Below are 16,517 nucleotides of genomic sequence, written 5' to 3' on the forward strand. Positions count from 1 at the left end.
CAGTGATTGCTGAAGAGACAGAGCAGAGAGCCAGTGACTAACAGTCACCAGCTCTCTGCAGCCTGAAGACTGAGAGCTGAGCGATCAGTGGCCTTTGATCGCTCCATTCTTGATCTTAGAAGTGGCGGGGGACAGCTGAAGCTGGGAGCCATCTAGGTGCTGCAGTCATCTAGGGTAGTATGATTTTTTGTTTTTCTGATTTCCCTACTTCTTTTAAAAAGGTAAAAATAGGTAAAATATCTGCATTCACTTTTCTCTGCAATGATGCCAGGGTAGTTACACTTACCTTAGGATAATTGGTTCCAAGTTCATCAATAGAACAGAATTGAATGAGCTTTTCATAAATACTGGGGAAGAAGAGGGAAATTTGTTAAAGCAAAGAAAACTGTATAGAACAGCCCAAAATAAATGTATATTATCCTGCATAAAAACTTGGCTTCAGTAGTCAGTCTATCCAAAAGTGGTATTTCAAATATAGGTGGGGTCTAGAGGGATCAATTATTCCTATATACCCTGGATAGTGCAAAAATCCCCTTTTCTGTTCTTGTCCACCTGAACTCTGGCAAGTTCCCTCAATCTGTGCAACTAGTCCCCAAAAGCCTCTTTATGAGATGATCTGGCCAGCAGTCCCACAATGACACAATCAAGTACAATGCAGGGTGAAAGACTTTGCATGATCCATTCGGATGGGGAGAGATCACACACTGGAGCAGAGGGGGGGGGGGGGGGGGGTGGAGAGTTTTAGATCTTTTTCCTCTAGAGTTAACAAAAATGTATTCTTGCAGTGCGGGGGGGGGGGGGGGGGCAACTGCAAAGGGTAATTTTATTGTACTTCCTTGGGTTTGGCTTTAAAAATCTCAACAATATTGCACAAGTGAAGTCACAGTATGGGGACAAAAATTAACTGTTTTATATTTAGAGTGGAACTGCACTCTCCCAATCAACATTGATTATTTTAATCCTCATGCTATTAGCATTAGTAAATAGAAAGGAAAGTATATCATATTTACTTGTTTTAAACTTTTTCCTCATTTCTTCAGTTACTTCCTGGTTTCCTAGGCAAATGATGTCATACAACCCAGGAGTCTTCAGAAGGGGAGGAGAGGAGGAGGGGGTTCTCAGCTAAGCACACCCTTCTGCTTGCATGTTTGAGCTAAGGGCAGATGGATTCCAGGAAGTAAATGCTACATGAATCATTTGCCCTTACTCAAGATGGCCACAACCAAAAATGCTAGGAGGGTGTTTTTCAAAGTGATTTCTAAACAAAATGAAGCATGGAGACATGGATGGATGGATGGGCGAGTTTGCTTTGAATATTAAAAATGAATTAAAGAGGTGTTCATATGCAGTGAAGATCCACTTTAAATCAATTACTGTATACTTGTGGAGCCCCCTGAAACCTAGGCTGAAGCAGTACATGGGGGGCTTCAAACTTCAGAAAGAGTAAAGCAAATATTGACAGGTTCACTTTACCAAGTATGTCTGTAAAGAAAAGTGGTATGCACAAATACATGGGGGCGGTCATTTTCAAAACCAGGACCAAGAAAATGACAGTTGGTGTCTGGATTTAGCAATGGGCAGTACATTTCTCATGATATATGGCTGTTTCTTAACCTCACCTGGGGTTTCGGAACTCTTTCTTCTTCTGTATAATCTGATTCATATCTGTCCCTTCTTTCAGCTTCCTTTCATACAATTTGTGAATTTTCTCCTAGAATTAAATTTAAAGGATAACATTATTATGCAACTCATTTTTTTTCCAAGATACTTCTAATGCAGCATGCCCTTAGAATAGTATGTTTTCAGAGTACCTTCCTGCATAGCCCCATGTGGCAACAGTCTGAACCAACTAGTAAGTAGACCACCAACTGTGACAGACATTGCCATGCCCTGGTGATTATACCACTAGACACTGACATATTTTTTTATATTTATTTTTGATAAATGATTGCTTCTGCTCTTGACGAGTGTGGAAACACGAAACGCGTCGAGCATTACAGGACGCAATCTTCATGAACAATATTCAAATACCATACACATATGTCTGTCTTAACCATGTTATTACTTGACTTTGGAATTCCTCATTTAGATCATTTGATACACTGTATACTTTCAATATGTTTTGGTCAGACTGGCATTATTATGTATGTTATCTTGCATTTTTATATGTTTTACATTGTCATCATGTGTTGTACCCAATAAAATGGATATTATTTTTACTTCCTTGACTCTGTTTTACAATCAGACTCAGTTATGGCGCTTTTCCACTGCATTGTACGGATCGGTTTGGCTTGGTTTTGGCGCTTTTCCACTGCATGGTACCGCATGGTACGTGTTAGAACGGTTTGGTGCGGTTTGGTACAGCGGCGCTTTTCCACTGCATGGTACAGCTCGGTTTGGCGCTTTTCCACTGCATGGTACGGCTCGGTTTGGCGCTTTTCCACTGCATGGTACGGCTCGGTTTGGCACTTTTTCACTGCATGGTACGGCTCGGTTTGGCACTTTTTCACTGCATGGTACGGCTCGGTTTGGCACTTTTTCACTGCATGGTACGGCTCGGTTTGGCACTTTTTCACTGCATGGTACAGCTCGGTTTGGCACTTTTTCACTGCATGGTACGGCTCGGTTTGGCACTTTTTCACTGCATGGTACAGCTCGGTTTGGCACTTTTTCACTGCATGGTATGGCTCAGTTTGGCGCTTTTCCACTGCATGGTACGGCTCGGTTTGGCACTTTTCCACTGCATGGTAGGTGTTAGAACGGTTCGGTACGGTGTGGTACAGCGGCGCTTTTCCACTACATGGTACGGCTCGCTTAAACAGTACCACCTCGGTTGGGGTTCCAAGCGGGCCGTACCTATACCATATCCCACAATCCTTTGCATGCAGCCTTGATTGTTTGTCACTGCACTTGGGGGCCAGAAACCAGAAAGCAAGCTACTCACTAGGGGGGGAACCTCTGGGTGAGTCTAGGATGGAAAAAGACTTGGGGGTACTGGTAGACCACAAGCTTGGCAGTGGCATGCAATGCCAAGCCGCCGCAAGCAAAGCCAACAGAATACTGGGATGTATAAAAAAGGGGATTCACTCCAGAAATAAAGAGATTATTCTTCCACTCTACAAGACTCTGGTCCGGCCACATCTGGAGTATGCTGTCCAGTTCTGGGCACCGGTCCTCAGGAAGGATGTGCTGGAATTGGAGAAAGTCCAGAGAAGGGCAACAAAAATAATTAGGGGAATGGAGGACATCAGCTATGAGGAAAGACTACAAGCACTGAACCTATTCTCTCTGGAGAAAAGACGATTGAGGGGGGATATGATATCAATGTACAAATACTGTACTGGTGACCCGAGCATAAGGAACAAACTATTCAGAGAAAGGAGATACAATAAGACACGTGGCCACTCACTAAAACTAGAGGAAAGGCGGTTTAACCTTAAAGTGCGTAAGGGGTTCTTCACTGTAAGAGCGGTAAGGATGTGGAATTCTCTTCCACAAGCAGTCGTATCAGCAGGGAGCATCGATAGTTTCAAAAAACTAGTAGATGGACACCTTAAAGACCACAACATACAGGGGTATACAATGTACGGTTAAAAGCAAACACACACACGCATCATAGGTTGAACTGGATGGACTGATGTCTTTTTTCAACCTTACTAACTATGTAACTATGTACTAGCCACTGATTGGTCAGAGAATCGTTGTAATCCCACCCACTTACTACTTTAGTGGAAAAGCAAACCGAGCCGAGTAGAGCCCATACAGTGCCGAAAGGTGCCGACTCGTACCACGCAGTGGAAAAGCAAACTGAGCCAAGCTGGGTCAAGCAGTGCCGAGTGGAGCCGAGCCGGTACTTGCAGTGGAAAAGTGCCATTATATGCATCACTCAAAGTCCCAACCCCTTCTCTTTTTGTTTTAAAATAGTATGTAGAAGATAAGGTAGTATCTGTTTTGGATCGGCGCTTTTGTAGCGTACATCAATTTGAGAGGTAAAATAAAATGTTCAACGTGACATCATTAGATCTTAGACACACTTGAAATATGAGAATGTAATCAGAGATGCACTTGCAAAAAGATATTCTATGAATAGATTTAAAGTGGAAGTAAACCCATTGATTTAATAGTTTGAAAAATGCCGGGATTGCTAACTGTCACATTTGCTTGTGTCCTCAACCAAACTGTCAAACCATCAAATGGCTGGGGTCATAACTGATCACATGTGCAGCATTATGGCAGTTGAAGTTTAAACAGAGGCCAAGATGGCAGCTTCCTTGGCTGAAAACAATAGGAGGGTTTACATACACTTTAATTCCCTATGGTTTGCAGAACTGTACATGGGCTTGAAGAGATCTCCAAAATGCTTAACTACTGACACCCGCGATCGCTCCCTGCTGAGAGAGAAGGACGGTCTGCTGTTGTAAACACAGCTGACCGTTCTTCTCCCTGGGATGATCACAGAGCTCATGTGATCCTTCTAAATATATATATATATATATATATATATATATATATATATATATATATATATATATATATATATATATATAAACAATAAAAAATGACAAATCTTTCCCGTAGTTAATAGACGCGATAACTTTTGCGCAAACCAATAAAAATACGCTTATTTCGTTTTTTTTTTTTTTACCAAAAATCTGTAGCAGAAAACAAATTGGGCCTAAAATGTTAAAAAATTTGGATTTTTTACTTTTTTTTTTTTTTTTGGGGGGGGGAGGTCATATAGCAGAATGTGAAAAATATTGTTTTTTTTTTTTTTTAAATCGTCACTTTTTTTTATTATAACGCAAAAAAATAAAAAAACCACAGAGGTGATCAAATACCACCAAAAGAAAGCTCTATTTGTGGGAAAAAAAAGGATGTAAATTTTGTTTGGGTACAGCGTCGAAAGACCGTGCAATTGTCTGTTAAAGTAATGCAGTGCTGAATCGCAAAATAGGGCCTGGTCATTAAGGGGGTAAATCCTTCCGATCCAGAACTAGTAAATAAACCTACAGGTTACCACCTTAGATGTACAGAGGGGGTCTAGTGCGGGAATTATTGCCCAATAATTAGGATGAAGAATGGGGTCCTCTGAGGGTTACATACACTACCTAACAATCAGAGTCCCTTGTGTATGGCCAGCCTAAGCCGATCAGCAGAATACTACTGTAATTACCAGCTATGGAACATACAGGCTCACAAGTAGGGGATCTGGGTGGTGAATAGCACAATCTACGATCCTTACATTTCTACAATGCTGTCTGAAGACCCCTAAATAATCCCTGACAATGTCTAAACACACAAAGGGATCAGTAGATGTGTTCCTACATTCAGACATTTGATCCCAGGAGAAAGTAAAAGGAAGAAATGGTTCATTATACACAGGAGTCTCCATGTCTTGTATAACCAAGAGTGCCCCTAGGCTTCCCCTCCAGCCATCCATCTTCTTGGTATGAGCACTTTACCTCTGACAGCTGACATCCAGCCATCTTATAGAGGACATGGAACAAAAAGTATTAAAAATAAACCTAAAGCTACACAAATACAGGTTTATCACCAACTATTGGTGGTGTGACTATTATTCAACCAGGGTACCTTTAATGTTGAAAGACAAACATTAAGGCTGCCATTGCTGTCTCTTCCATCTGAAAATGTTAGTTGCCTGACTGTCAAGCTGATCAGTGCTTTGACTCACTGATCTGGCACATGTATGTCCTTTAAAACTTGCTGACCCAGCCTTTTTCTGACATTTGTTGCAGTTAAAATCAGCATTTTTTGGTAGACAATTACTTATATATATTAGTGATCAACCGATATCGTTTTATTAATGCTGATACCGATATTTTGGTCATCGGACGATATTTTCGGACATGTAAAAAAAAAAAAATGTTTTTATTATTTTTTTACAAAAGGTACTCCTAAAAGAGCCCAAACCCCTTCTCGGCACTGAAAAGCATTCAAAACGCCAAGTTTGGCTGTTTTAAATGCTGTCAGTTTTTTTAATTTGGTGCGGGATACCCGGAAGTGATGTCATGACATCACTTCTGGGTTTTTTTACATGGAGACCCGATCAGAGCCGAATGCGGCTTTGATCGGGTCTTCTCTTGGGTGGCGGAGCAGGTAGGATGCCCGGGTCTCCAGTTAGGACAGGAGACCCAGGCGAGCCACAAAAGGCAGAGGGAGGGACGTCCCCTTCCGCTCCTTATAATGACAGCTGAGCGGCTTCTCAGGCGCATTGGTTGTCATTACAAGACAGCCGACTATTGGCTATGGACGCCGGTGCCGGGGTGATACCTCTAGCTGCAGGCATCACTCCAGTACAACACTTTCCCTAAATATAGCAGTATTGGTAACCTCAGGGGCCGATTCCGATATGTCGGGGAAAGTGCATATCGGCCCCTGATGTATCGGCGTTGCCGATAATTGGTCGGTCCCTAATATATACGGTATATATATTTTTTTTAGCAGAGACCCTAGAGAATAAAATGGCAGTGGGTGAGATTTGTTTGTGCAGCAGTTTTTCTAATACAACCTTTTTTTTGGAAAAAATGCACTTTAATGAATGTTAATAAAAAAAAAAAAAAAGCATAATAAATACCCCAGTTTTTTTGTATTATATGAAAGATGATGTTACGCCGAGTAAATAGATATCCAAAATGTCATGCTTTAAAATTGCATGCGCTTGTGGAATGGCGCAAAACTAAAAAGGTACTTAAAAATCTCCATAGGCGACGCTTTAAAAAATTCTACAGGTTACCAGTTTAGAGTTACAGAGGAGGTCTAGTGCCAGAATAATTGTTCTTATTCAGATATTTGCAGTGATACCTCACATGTGTGGTGCAAACATCGTTTACATATGCTGGTATGACCTACGTATGCATTCATTACTGTGCGCAAGCACAGAGGAACGGGGGCACTTTAAATTTTTCTTTTTTTTTTTCTAATTTTAACACTGTCCCTTAAGAAAAAAAAAAGTCATTTTAATCACTTTTATTGCTATCATGAGGAATGTAAACATCCCTTGCAATAACAATACAGCATAACCCGGTCCTCTTTATGGAGAGATCTGGGGTCTACAAGACCCCAAATCTTTCCTCTAAAGCAAAAGATTAAAATAAAATTTGATTTTGAGAAGTATAACTAAAGGCAATTTTTTTTTTAATTTTTAGCTTTGGATAGAGTGGAGAGGGATTAGAACCCCTGTCAGTTTTTATTGCTGCCTGTGCCTTCTTTAGGGAGATTCCCTGCCCTGTTTACCATTGTCATTGAAAGGGAAAGTAAAAGAAAATCCCAAATGTTGGGTTGTCCCCAGAAAAGTAATAGAGGAGAAATCTTCCAATGGGTACACTAGTTCTGGTGACCTGGGGGTCCCCAAGGAATTCCCCTAATTTACAGGGATTTCCTCTCACTTCCTGTTTGGCTATGGGACAGGAAGTGAAGGGAAATCTCCCCAATGGGACACAGATGATATAAAAAAAGTTTTGGATAGGGATTAGAACCCCTATCAGGGTTTTATTGTGGTCTGTGCCCCTGTTAGGGAGAATCACCCTCTATTTGTCCTGTTTACCATTATCATTGAAAGTTAAAGTAAAAGAAAATCCCAAATTTTGGGTTGTCCCCAGAAAGGTAATAGAGGGGAAATCTTCTAGCAGGGACACTAGTTCTGGTGACCTGGGGGTTCCCAAGGAATTCTCTTCATTTGCAGGGATTTCCTCTCAGTTCCTGTTTGGGTATTGCACAGGAAGTGAAAGGAAATCTGCACAATGGGCTACAGATGGCAAAAAAAAAAAAAAAAAATCTGGACAGGGGTTATAACCCTTCCTTACCCTATCCAAAATGTTTTGCCTATAGTTCTACTTTAATTAAGTAAAAAAAAAAACAACAAAAAAAAACAAAAAAAACAAACTTGGTATTGGCCTTTCTTCCAAACCCTACCGACTGAAAAAAAAAAATGGAAAAGCAGCACAAGGAACCAGCTAGTTGTACTGCAGTGCTCATATGCCAAGAAGGGACATGCTGATAGGAGAGAGTAGAGGAATTAGCTCATCAGTCTGCTGCTTCTCCTTCACTCTCCAATCATAGACAGTGGGGACAAGAACTAGATGTATTACTTAAATTTGTAAACCCAACAGTTCATATTCCTGATAAGCGCCTGCTGTACCATGTACTTGTATAAGAAAAGTATCCTGTTCTCTTTGTATTTCTTCCATTGTGAGAAATCTCTGGTGTTCCTGCCAGTCCCTCTGCTTTCCTATTAAAAAGCTGACCACACTAAGCAAGATAATACACCATGGTCAGCTCTCTAGCTATGCTGGGAACTCAGCCTGCTCTCCTCCAATGATCAGACTTGTCCTGACACCCCCCTGCACAGCCATTCACTGGGAACATTAGTGTTCTGATGTTTCTCCTCCCCCCAGCTCTCATATGTAATGCTTTTGTACATTTCACAATTTGCCTGGAGTTCAGATTTGAGACCCGATTTGCACTGCCGTGACTTTAAAGCCGACATCCCAGCGTGACTTCGACATGACTTCTTTAGCAGAAGTCAGTGCAGGTCGTGCCAAAGTCGCACCAAGGTAGTGCAGTAATCTTTCTATGTCGGAGCGACTCATATCGATCCTATTAGAATGGTCCCATTGCACTTACTGGGGTGCAACTTGTCATACAACTAGTGTGAACCGGGTCTTAAGCTAAAAAAAGGGTAGACAGGCATGGTTTTTCAGACAATGCTATACTACAGAAATGCATGTATCATACACGAACATACAGACAACCTGTCTATATAAGGTCTCACAGTTAATGATGCATATTAGAGCACAAACCAAGCCATGAAGTCCTACGAGGCAGGATTGCATGGAGGCACAGATCTGGGGAAGGGTACAGAAACATTTCCGCAACATTGAAGATCCCAATGAGCACATTGGCCTTCATCATCTGTAAATGGAAGAAGTTTGGAACCACCAGAACTCTCCCTAGAGCAGGCCGCCCGAGCAAACTGAGCGACCGGGGGAGAAGGGCCTTAGTCAGGGAGGTGAACAAGAATGGCAGCATCATGCTGTGGGGATGTTTTTCAGCGGCAGGAACTGGGAGACTAGTCAGGATTGAGGGAAAGATGAATGCAGCAATGTACAGAGATATCCTTTATGAAATCCTGCTCCAGAGCACTCTGGACCTCAGACTGGGGTGAAGGTTCATATTCCAACAGGACAATGACCCTAGGTACCCAATCAAGATAACAAAGGAGTGGCTACGGGACAACTCTGAATGTCCTTGAGTGGCTCAGCCAGAGCCCTGACTTGAACCCGATTGAGCATCTCTGGAGAGATCTGAAAATGGCTGTGCACCAGTGCTCCCCATCCAACCTGTTGGAGCTTGAGAGGTCCTGCAATAAAGAATGGCAGAAACTGCCCAAAAACAGGTGTGCCAAACCTTACGGCAAAAAGAAGCATCCGAGGATACCAACACATCTACTTTGCAGAATTTTGTGAACGACCAAGTTGCCGCCTTGCAAAATTGTATTACTGACACCTGATGGCGAAAAGCCCAAGAAGAACTCAGCGCCCTTTTAGAATGCGCCTTCACAGGTAAAGGTGGAACCTGACCCTTAAGTGAATAAACCTGTACCATCGTCTGCCTGATTCGCCGGATATGGTCGCAGCAGACACAGCCAATCCTCGCCGAGGTCCTTCCGTGAGGACAAAAAGTGTCTGATTTCCTGAAAGACTCAGTAGCCGCCAGGTAAACCCTAATTGCCCTGACCACATGCAAGGAATGCAAAACAATTTCTTTAGGATGCTTGGGCTTAGGAGAAAGTGAAGGCAGCACAATGTCTTCATTCAAATGGAAAATCAGAAACGACTGATTAGGTCGAAGTACCACTTTATCTTTGTGAACCACCAGATAAGGTGAACGGCACCAAAAAGGCTACCTCCTGCGAAAGTGTAAGCAGAGGAATCTCCCTAATGTATTCAAAAGGAGGTTTTTTAAGCACTGACAGTACCAAGTTAAGATCCCACGGAGGGAACGGGGACTGTATCAGAGGAGCTATATGGCAAACTCCCTGGATAAAGGTGCGAATCAAAGAATGTGTAGCCAAAGGACGTTAAAAAAAAAAAACTGCCAAAGCGGACACCTGGCCTTTAATAGTACCCAAGGCCAACCGCTGCTCAACCCCTCTTTGGAGGAAAGCCAATATCCTAGCCACTGAAAATGAGCGTGGTTGCACCTTAATCAATTCATACCATGTGATGTACATTTTCCATGTACGATGATAAATCTTCCTAGAGGTAGATTTTCTAGCCTTCAACAGTGTTGGAATCACTAAGTCATAAAGACCCCTATCCTTCAATACCTGGCTTTCAACAGCCCCCCTGTTAAAGCCAGCGACTAAAGCAGGATGAAAGATCGGCCCTAGAGACAGCAGATCTTCCCTGAGAGGAAGTCTCCAAGGAACATCGGCAACCAACCTTACCAGATCGGCGTACCAAGACCGGCAAGGCCAGTCTGGAGCCACCAGAATGACTGGAATCCCCTCCACCTCTATTCTGTGCCTCGGCAGAAGTTTCAGCGGAGGAAATGCATAGATTGGCCGATACTGACCCCAAGGAACCACCAGTGCATCTGTGGCGTCGGCCAGAAGATCCTGAGACCTGGCTACAAATCTCTGTAGCTTCTTGTTGAGCCGAGAGGCTAACAGGTCCACATTGGGTGTCCTCCCCCAAACACACAGCAAGTGAAACCCCTCCGGGTGAAGGAACCATTACCCCTGATCCCACACCTGACGACTCAAGTAATCCCCCTGCCAATTTTCCACTCCAGGGATATGCATGGCGGAGAGGGCTGGAACAAAGTTTTCTGCCCATTTTAGGACCTCGCCACCTCCCAGGGCGCCAGGACATTCTTGGCGCCCCCTTGATGATTGATGTAAGCCACAGCTGTGGCATTGCCTGATTGAATGCGAACTGGACATCCTTGCAGATGATTTGTCCAATGACTCAAGCAAAGCTTTATCGCTTATCGGGTACCAGAATATTGACCGGCGGTCTTGACTCTTCTAGAGTCCAGGTCCCCTGGGCACACATCTTGCCAAGAACTCCACCCCAACCGGACAGGCTGGCCTCCATGGTTACCACGGTCCAATACAAAGGAAGGAAGGACTTGCCCTGACGCAGATCCAAGGGACGGAGCCACCAATGTAGAGCACTTCTTGTGTTTTGACACAGCCGAATTAGATTGTCCAAAGGTTTTGGATCCTTGTTCCACTTGACAAGAATTTCTCTTTGCAGAGGTCTTATGTGGAACTGAGGAAACTGAACCGCCTCGAAGGTAGATGCCATCAGGCCTAGCGCCCGCATGCAAGTCCGCAGAGAGGACAGATTGCTGGATAACAGCAAGCAAATCGCCCTCTGCAATTTTGCAGCTTTTTCAGAAGGAGAAACACCCTTGCTGAAGCGGAGTCCAGAGTCAGTCCCAGATAATCCCATTTGGAAGATGGAACCAGAGCAGATTTCTTGAAATTGTTGTTCCAACCGAACTCTTGCAGAGTCTGTACAATGATTGATAAGGCGCCCAACAGGATTGAATATGAATCTGCTCTTAAAAAGGAGATTGTCCAGGTACCCCAGTACCGCACTCCCCCCTGTTGCAGTAATGCCAATACCGTAGCCAACACTTTGGTGAAGACCCTGGGAGCGGAAGCGAGACTAAAGGGTAACACCACAAATTGATAATGCTCCTCTCCTATAGGGAAGCGAAGAAAACGCTGGTGTCCAGCATAAACAGGGATGTGCAGATATGCGTCCTTAATATCGATAGGGGCCAAAAAGTCCCCTTGGTGTAGGGACACCACTACAGTGAAAATGGACTCCATTCAAAACTTCTGTACCCGCACAAAGCGTTTCAGAGCCTTGAGGTCCAAGATTAGACGCACTTTGCCTTCTTTCCTGGGAACAGTGAACAGGTTTGAATAGAACCCCTAAAAGCGTTCCCGAGAGAGAACCGACACAATCACCCTTTGCGACCACAGATCTTGTACCGCCTCTCGTAGATCCCTTAACGGATCTGGAGATACGCGTAGATTGGACGGGAGAATCTGGACGACGGTTGAGACCTGAATTCGATCTTGTAACCCAATCGGATCAGTTTGTTGATCCATTTGTCCTGAAACAAGGAGGTACATGGTTTTGGAAACAAACAAAGACGTCCCCCTCACCCCAGTTACAGGTGAGGACACCCCTTAATGCAGAAGGGGATTTGTCTGCAGATCTGGAGGGGCTTGCTCTCGGCTTACCAGACCACATCTTCTTGGAACCCCCAGATGAACTAAATGGCTTAGATCCTTTCTCCTGCGTGCCGGAGCCACGAAAGGGCCGCCTGTGTGCTGAAAAATAAGGGCCCCGTCTGTGACGCGGAGACTTGCCCTTAGTGGATTGAGGAAGAAGAGTACTCACCTGTAAGCCCTTTGATAAGTTCATCCAATGAAGAACCAAATAGACGGTGCCCTGTACAGGGGGAGATCTGACAAAGCTTTTTTAGAAGCCTGGTCCGCAGACCAGCTTTAGAGCCACACCATGCGTCTAATGGTTACCCCTACCGCAGACACTCTAGCCGCAAGGGGGCCGCATCTAGAGGTGCATCACATATAAATAGTAAGGCTTGGACCATTTGGTTTGTTAGATCTGCTAGGACCAGAGGAAGTAGTTCTGCCTCCAAATCACTTTTTTATAACTTTGCCCATTCCGTTATGGTCTAGGACACCAGAGTGATAGCGAAGACCAGTCTAAGTATTGAGCCCGCTATCACATGTAAGTGGCAGGCCAGAGTCTTAATCCTTCTAACAACAGGGACTTTAAAGACCATAGACTCCTCCACCGGGACCAAAGTAGATTTGTTCAGACTGGAGACCTGATGGTCCACCTTCAGTGGAACGGTCCATTTTTTTTACCACAGCGTCCGCAAAGGGATAGCGCCTCTTTAACCACTTAAGACCCGGAAGATTTTACCCCCTTCCTGACCAGGGGTTTTTTTGCGATTTTTTTACTGCGTGACTTTAACGGACAATTGCGCGGTCGTGCGACGCTGTACCTAAACGAATTTCACGTCCTTTTTTTCCCACAAACAGAGCTTTCTTTTGGTGGTATTTGATCACCTGTGCGATTTTTTGATCATGCGCTATAAACAAAAAAAGAGCGTAATTTTTGCAAAAATAACAATATTTTTCACTTTTTTTTATATGAAATTCCCCCCCAAAAAAATGTAAAAATCAAAAAAGCCAAATTGTTTTACGCTACATATGTTTGGTAAAAAAAAAAAAAAAATCGCAAAAAGCGTATTTTGATTGGTTTGCGCAAAAGTTATCGCGTTTACTAACAAAGGGAAAGATTTTTGGTGTTTTTTTTTAACGAGTAATGGCGGCGATCTGCGATTTTTTTTGCGGTACTGCGACATTGCGGCGGACAGATCGGACCCTTGACTGACATTTTTGACACTTTTGGGGGTACCAGTGACATTACTGCAGTAATCAGTGCTATACATATGCACTGTTACTGCAAAAATGACACTGGCAGGGAAGGGGTTAACTGTATTGGACAGGGAGGGGTTAAGTGTGTCCTAGGGGCGTGTTTCTAACTGTGATTGGACAGGTCTCCTAGTGTAAAAACAAAGATCAACGGTTCTACATAGTAGAACCGTCTGATCTTCATTTTTACACAGGGGAGAATGACAGGCGGCTTGTTTACACAAGCCGCTCTGTCTTTCTCCCGCTGTACCGGCGATCGTAGTGTGACCGGCGGACATCGGGTCCGCCAGTCACACTCCCGCACTCCTCCGTGAACGAGCCTCAGCGGGCGCGCGCCCGCCCGCTATTGGCTCTAAAAGGAGTGACAGGCTAGTGACGTTAATTAACGTCACTCTGCCTGGCCGGGGCTGACCGCCGCAGTAAATTTACTTGCGGCGGTCGGCAAGTAGTTAAGCACTTCGACACCACTAACGTGTTTAAGGCGCCCTCACTGTTCAGCGGCAATTTTGGCAAAAAATTCCGGGCAAGGGAAAAACTTGCCCGACTTCAGGGATTTGCGTGTGCCGAAAGACACCTGCGTCCCTGAAGCTGTAGAATCATCCACCATTTTTAGAGTTTCCCACACTGACACTATAAGTGCCTCCACCAGCGCGTTTTCGCACACGGCTGCAGATGAGGATATTTCATCCTCCCATCAGAGTGCGATGACACAGATCCCTCAGGGTGACTCGCGTCTGTGGAAGCCATAACAATCTCGGAATCTGAGGATGCAGATGAGGCAGGTGAGGGCAGTGGGCGCTTTTTAATAGTCCTCTTTCTTAGGACCATATCAACTTTTGACACCAGGCTTTCCAAAATCGCCGTTAAGGCAGACAAGGGATGCGACCCGGAGATCCCTGCAACACCAAGGAGGGGGATCAGTAGGTGATACTTGCTCCTGGAACTCCATGTTAACACGGGGGACAGCACAGTGTCACTAAAAAAATACTGCAAAAAAAACAGCCCCACACCTCAGCACCAGTGGTACTGCAAGTCCCAGCACACTAAACTGCGATGTAGCAGAGTGAGAGAGCAATGTTCCAAATAAAAAATTCAGCCAAGCGCTCACTCCGAAGGGGAAGACTGGCGTGCTGCTCTCCTCAGGCAGGGAACTCCAACATGGGTACATAAAAAAGAGAGAAAGGAGGCGCAAACACCTAGTGCATTACCCATGGTCACTGTTAATTTTAATAAAATGCCAAATGCATACTCACAGACATGAAGATAATAGGGAAGGAGGAAGGGGGCTTGACTCCCGAAACGCGTTAGAGGTCCTGACTTCAAGGATATGTTCCTGTTTATGCATGGTGGATTCTTGTAACACGCTTTTATTATCTTCATGTCTGTGAGTATGCATTTGGCATTTTATTAAAATTATTAACAGTGACCACGGGTAATGCACTAGGTGTTTGCGCCTCCTTTCTCTCTTTTTTAGAGTGAGAGAGCAACCTACAGGGACCCCCATTAGACTCACCACCCAATATTAGGAAGAACAGAGCCAGTCGAAGTGTTCAGAAAACGATCCTCACAGAAAGAGGAAGTACCTGGGTCAGCACCAGAGTTAAAGCCTTGCCACTCACTGTTATACAGCGTTCTCGGGCTTAGAGAAAATGGCCGCCCAATGCATTTCAATGGGGAGACTACAAAAAAATTGCCACCCAATGCAGTTCAATGGGAGACTACTAAAAAATGGCTGCCGAGCCTTGTACAGTTGATCTACAAGAAAATGGTGGCATCCTCGGCACGCCATGCGGTCTACAGGATCCCCTGAGGGGTACAGCGATTTATCCAGCATTGGGGAGCCCTGGCAGGGACCTCCACCAGGAGAAACCCCCCCCCTGCGGATCGCACTGTATCTGACTAAGGTAGGAACCCCCTATGAAATAATGGGGAGGATGGCCTGTGGGGGGGAGCCCTGGGGGACAGCCCCTAGGGACCCGACAATTCCAGTGAGGGGCCCACATTCACCCCGAGACCGCTAGAGATATAGGGGGACACTGCTCACCATACCAATGATATTCGGGTGGGTGACACTCAGACAGACCACCTCTCCACCCCTTGTGGGGGTGCTGTCGGCCAAGTGGTACGCTGCAAAACAAGCCAAACCAGGTCATGTGCGTCCCGGCGAGGCGTTTCACTCATGGGCCAGCCCCCATTCAGTGGGGCTATGCTGTGGCGAGGCCTAGCGTGGAGCTGCAACCTGCACACATATGCTGGCCAGACTGGGAGACCATAAGGATCTAGAATATCCAGTCCGACTGTTGATTGTAGTTCTCTCAGGAACATAACTAACTAAAAAAAAAAAAAAATATTTAGACAAATCCCTTTTTACATAAAAAAAACATGCTAGGACCGAAATCCCAGCAGGGAACTAGGTCCTTACTCCCGACTAGGCAGAAAAAAACTGAATGCCTATAGCAGAGTGAGTGGGTGTATACCCCCAGGGACTTGCCCCATAGGCGTGGTAAAGATTTTTCCTGCCTAGTGTCCTACTCCTGAGGTAGCATAACCTCCAACGGTAAGAAGAATATGGAGCTGCTTCTGTCAATGAACGATAGAGAAATAATGAATTGAATCCATTTTGGAATAAAGCTGTAACAGAACAAAAGTGCTGTGAATACTTTCCGGATGCACTGTAGTGTTCACAGGTCTTCCATGCATGCACAGTTTAATGAAATGAGGTATATGAGGAAGGTTATATACAGTATATAGCACACAGTCAGAATCCAGTGACAGCATATTATTTGGATGTGTGATATTTAGGGCAAGCTTCAGCATGCACAACTCTTAGGGCCAAGACAGATGGGCTGTCTCTGTCCTCGGTGGCCTCTCACACCTACATACTGCATTCCACTCAAGACCTTCCTCCCTTCAAATGTAGACTCCACAACACAGAGGAGAAAAATAGTCAATGTGTACATCTTTCAAAGCCACGGTGTTATACTGAGTCAGACATCTTTGTACT

At 44.5% G+C, this 16,517-nt stretch overlaps 2 protein-coding genes across 4 annotated transcripts in view; both read right to left on the reverse strand.

Moving 5' to 3' along the window:
* MYO15B (myosin XVB) overlaps positions 1-16,517 on the reverse strand; it is a 764,404-nt gene that overhangs the window by 151,151 nt on the left and 596,736 nt on the right. The window lies entirely within an intron of this gene.
* SAP30BP (SAP30 binding protein) overlaps positions 1-16,517 on the reverse strand; it is a 97,234-nt gene that overhangs the window by 5,244 nt on the left and 75,473 nt on the right. For both annotated transcript variants that reach the window (XM_082273014.1, XM_082273013.1), the window contains 2 exons: positions 1,620-1,711; positions 287-347 (listed from right to left, as the gene is read on the reverse strand). In XM_082273014.1, coding sequence (XP_082129140.1) covers positions 287-347; positions 1,620-1,711 — 153 coding nt within the window. The remainder of the gene's footprint in view (positions 1-286; positions 348-1,619; positions 1,712-16,517) is intronic.

The sequence above is a fragment of the Pelophylax lessonae genome (genome assembly GCF_965119305.1).
Source record: "Pelophylax lessonae genome assembly, chromosome: 11".
In the NCBI taxonomy this organism is placed as follows: domain Eukaryota; kingdom Metazoa; phylum Chordata; class Amphibia; order Anura; family Ranidae; genus Pelophylax; species Pelophylax lessonae.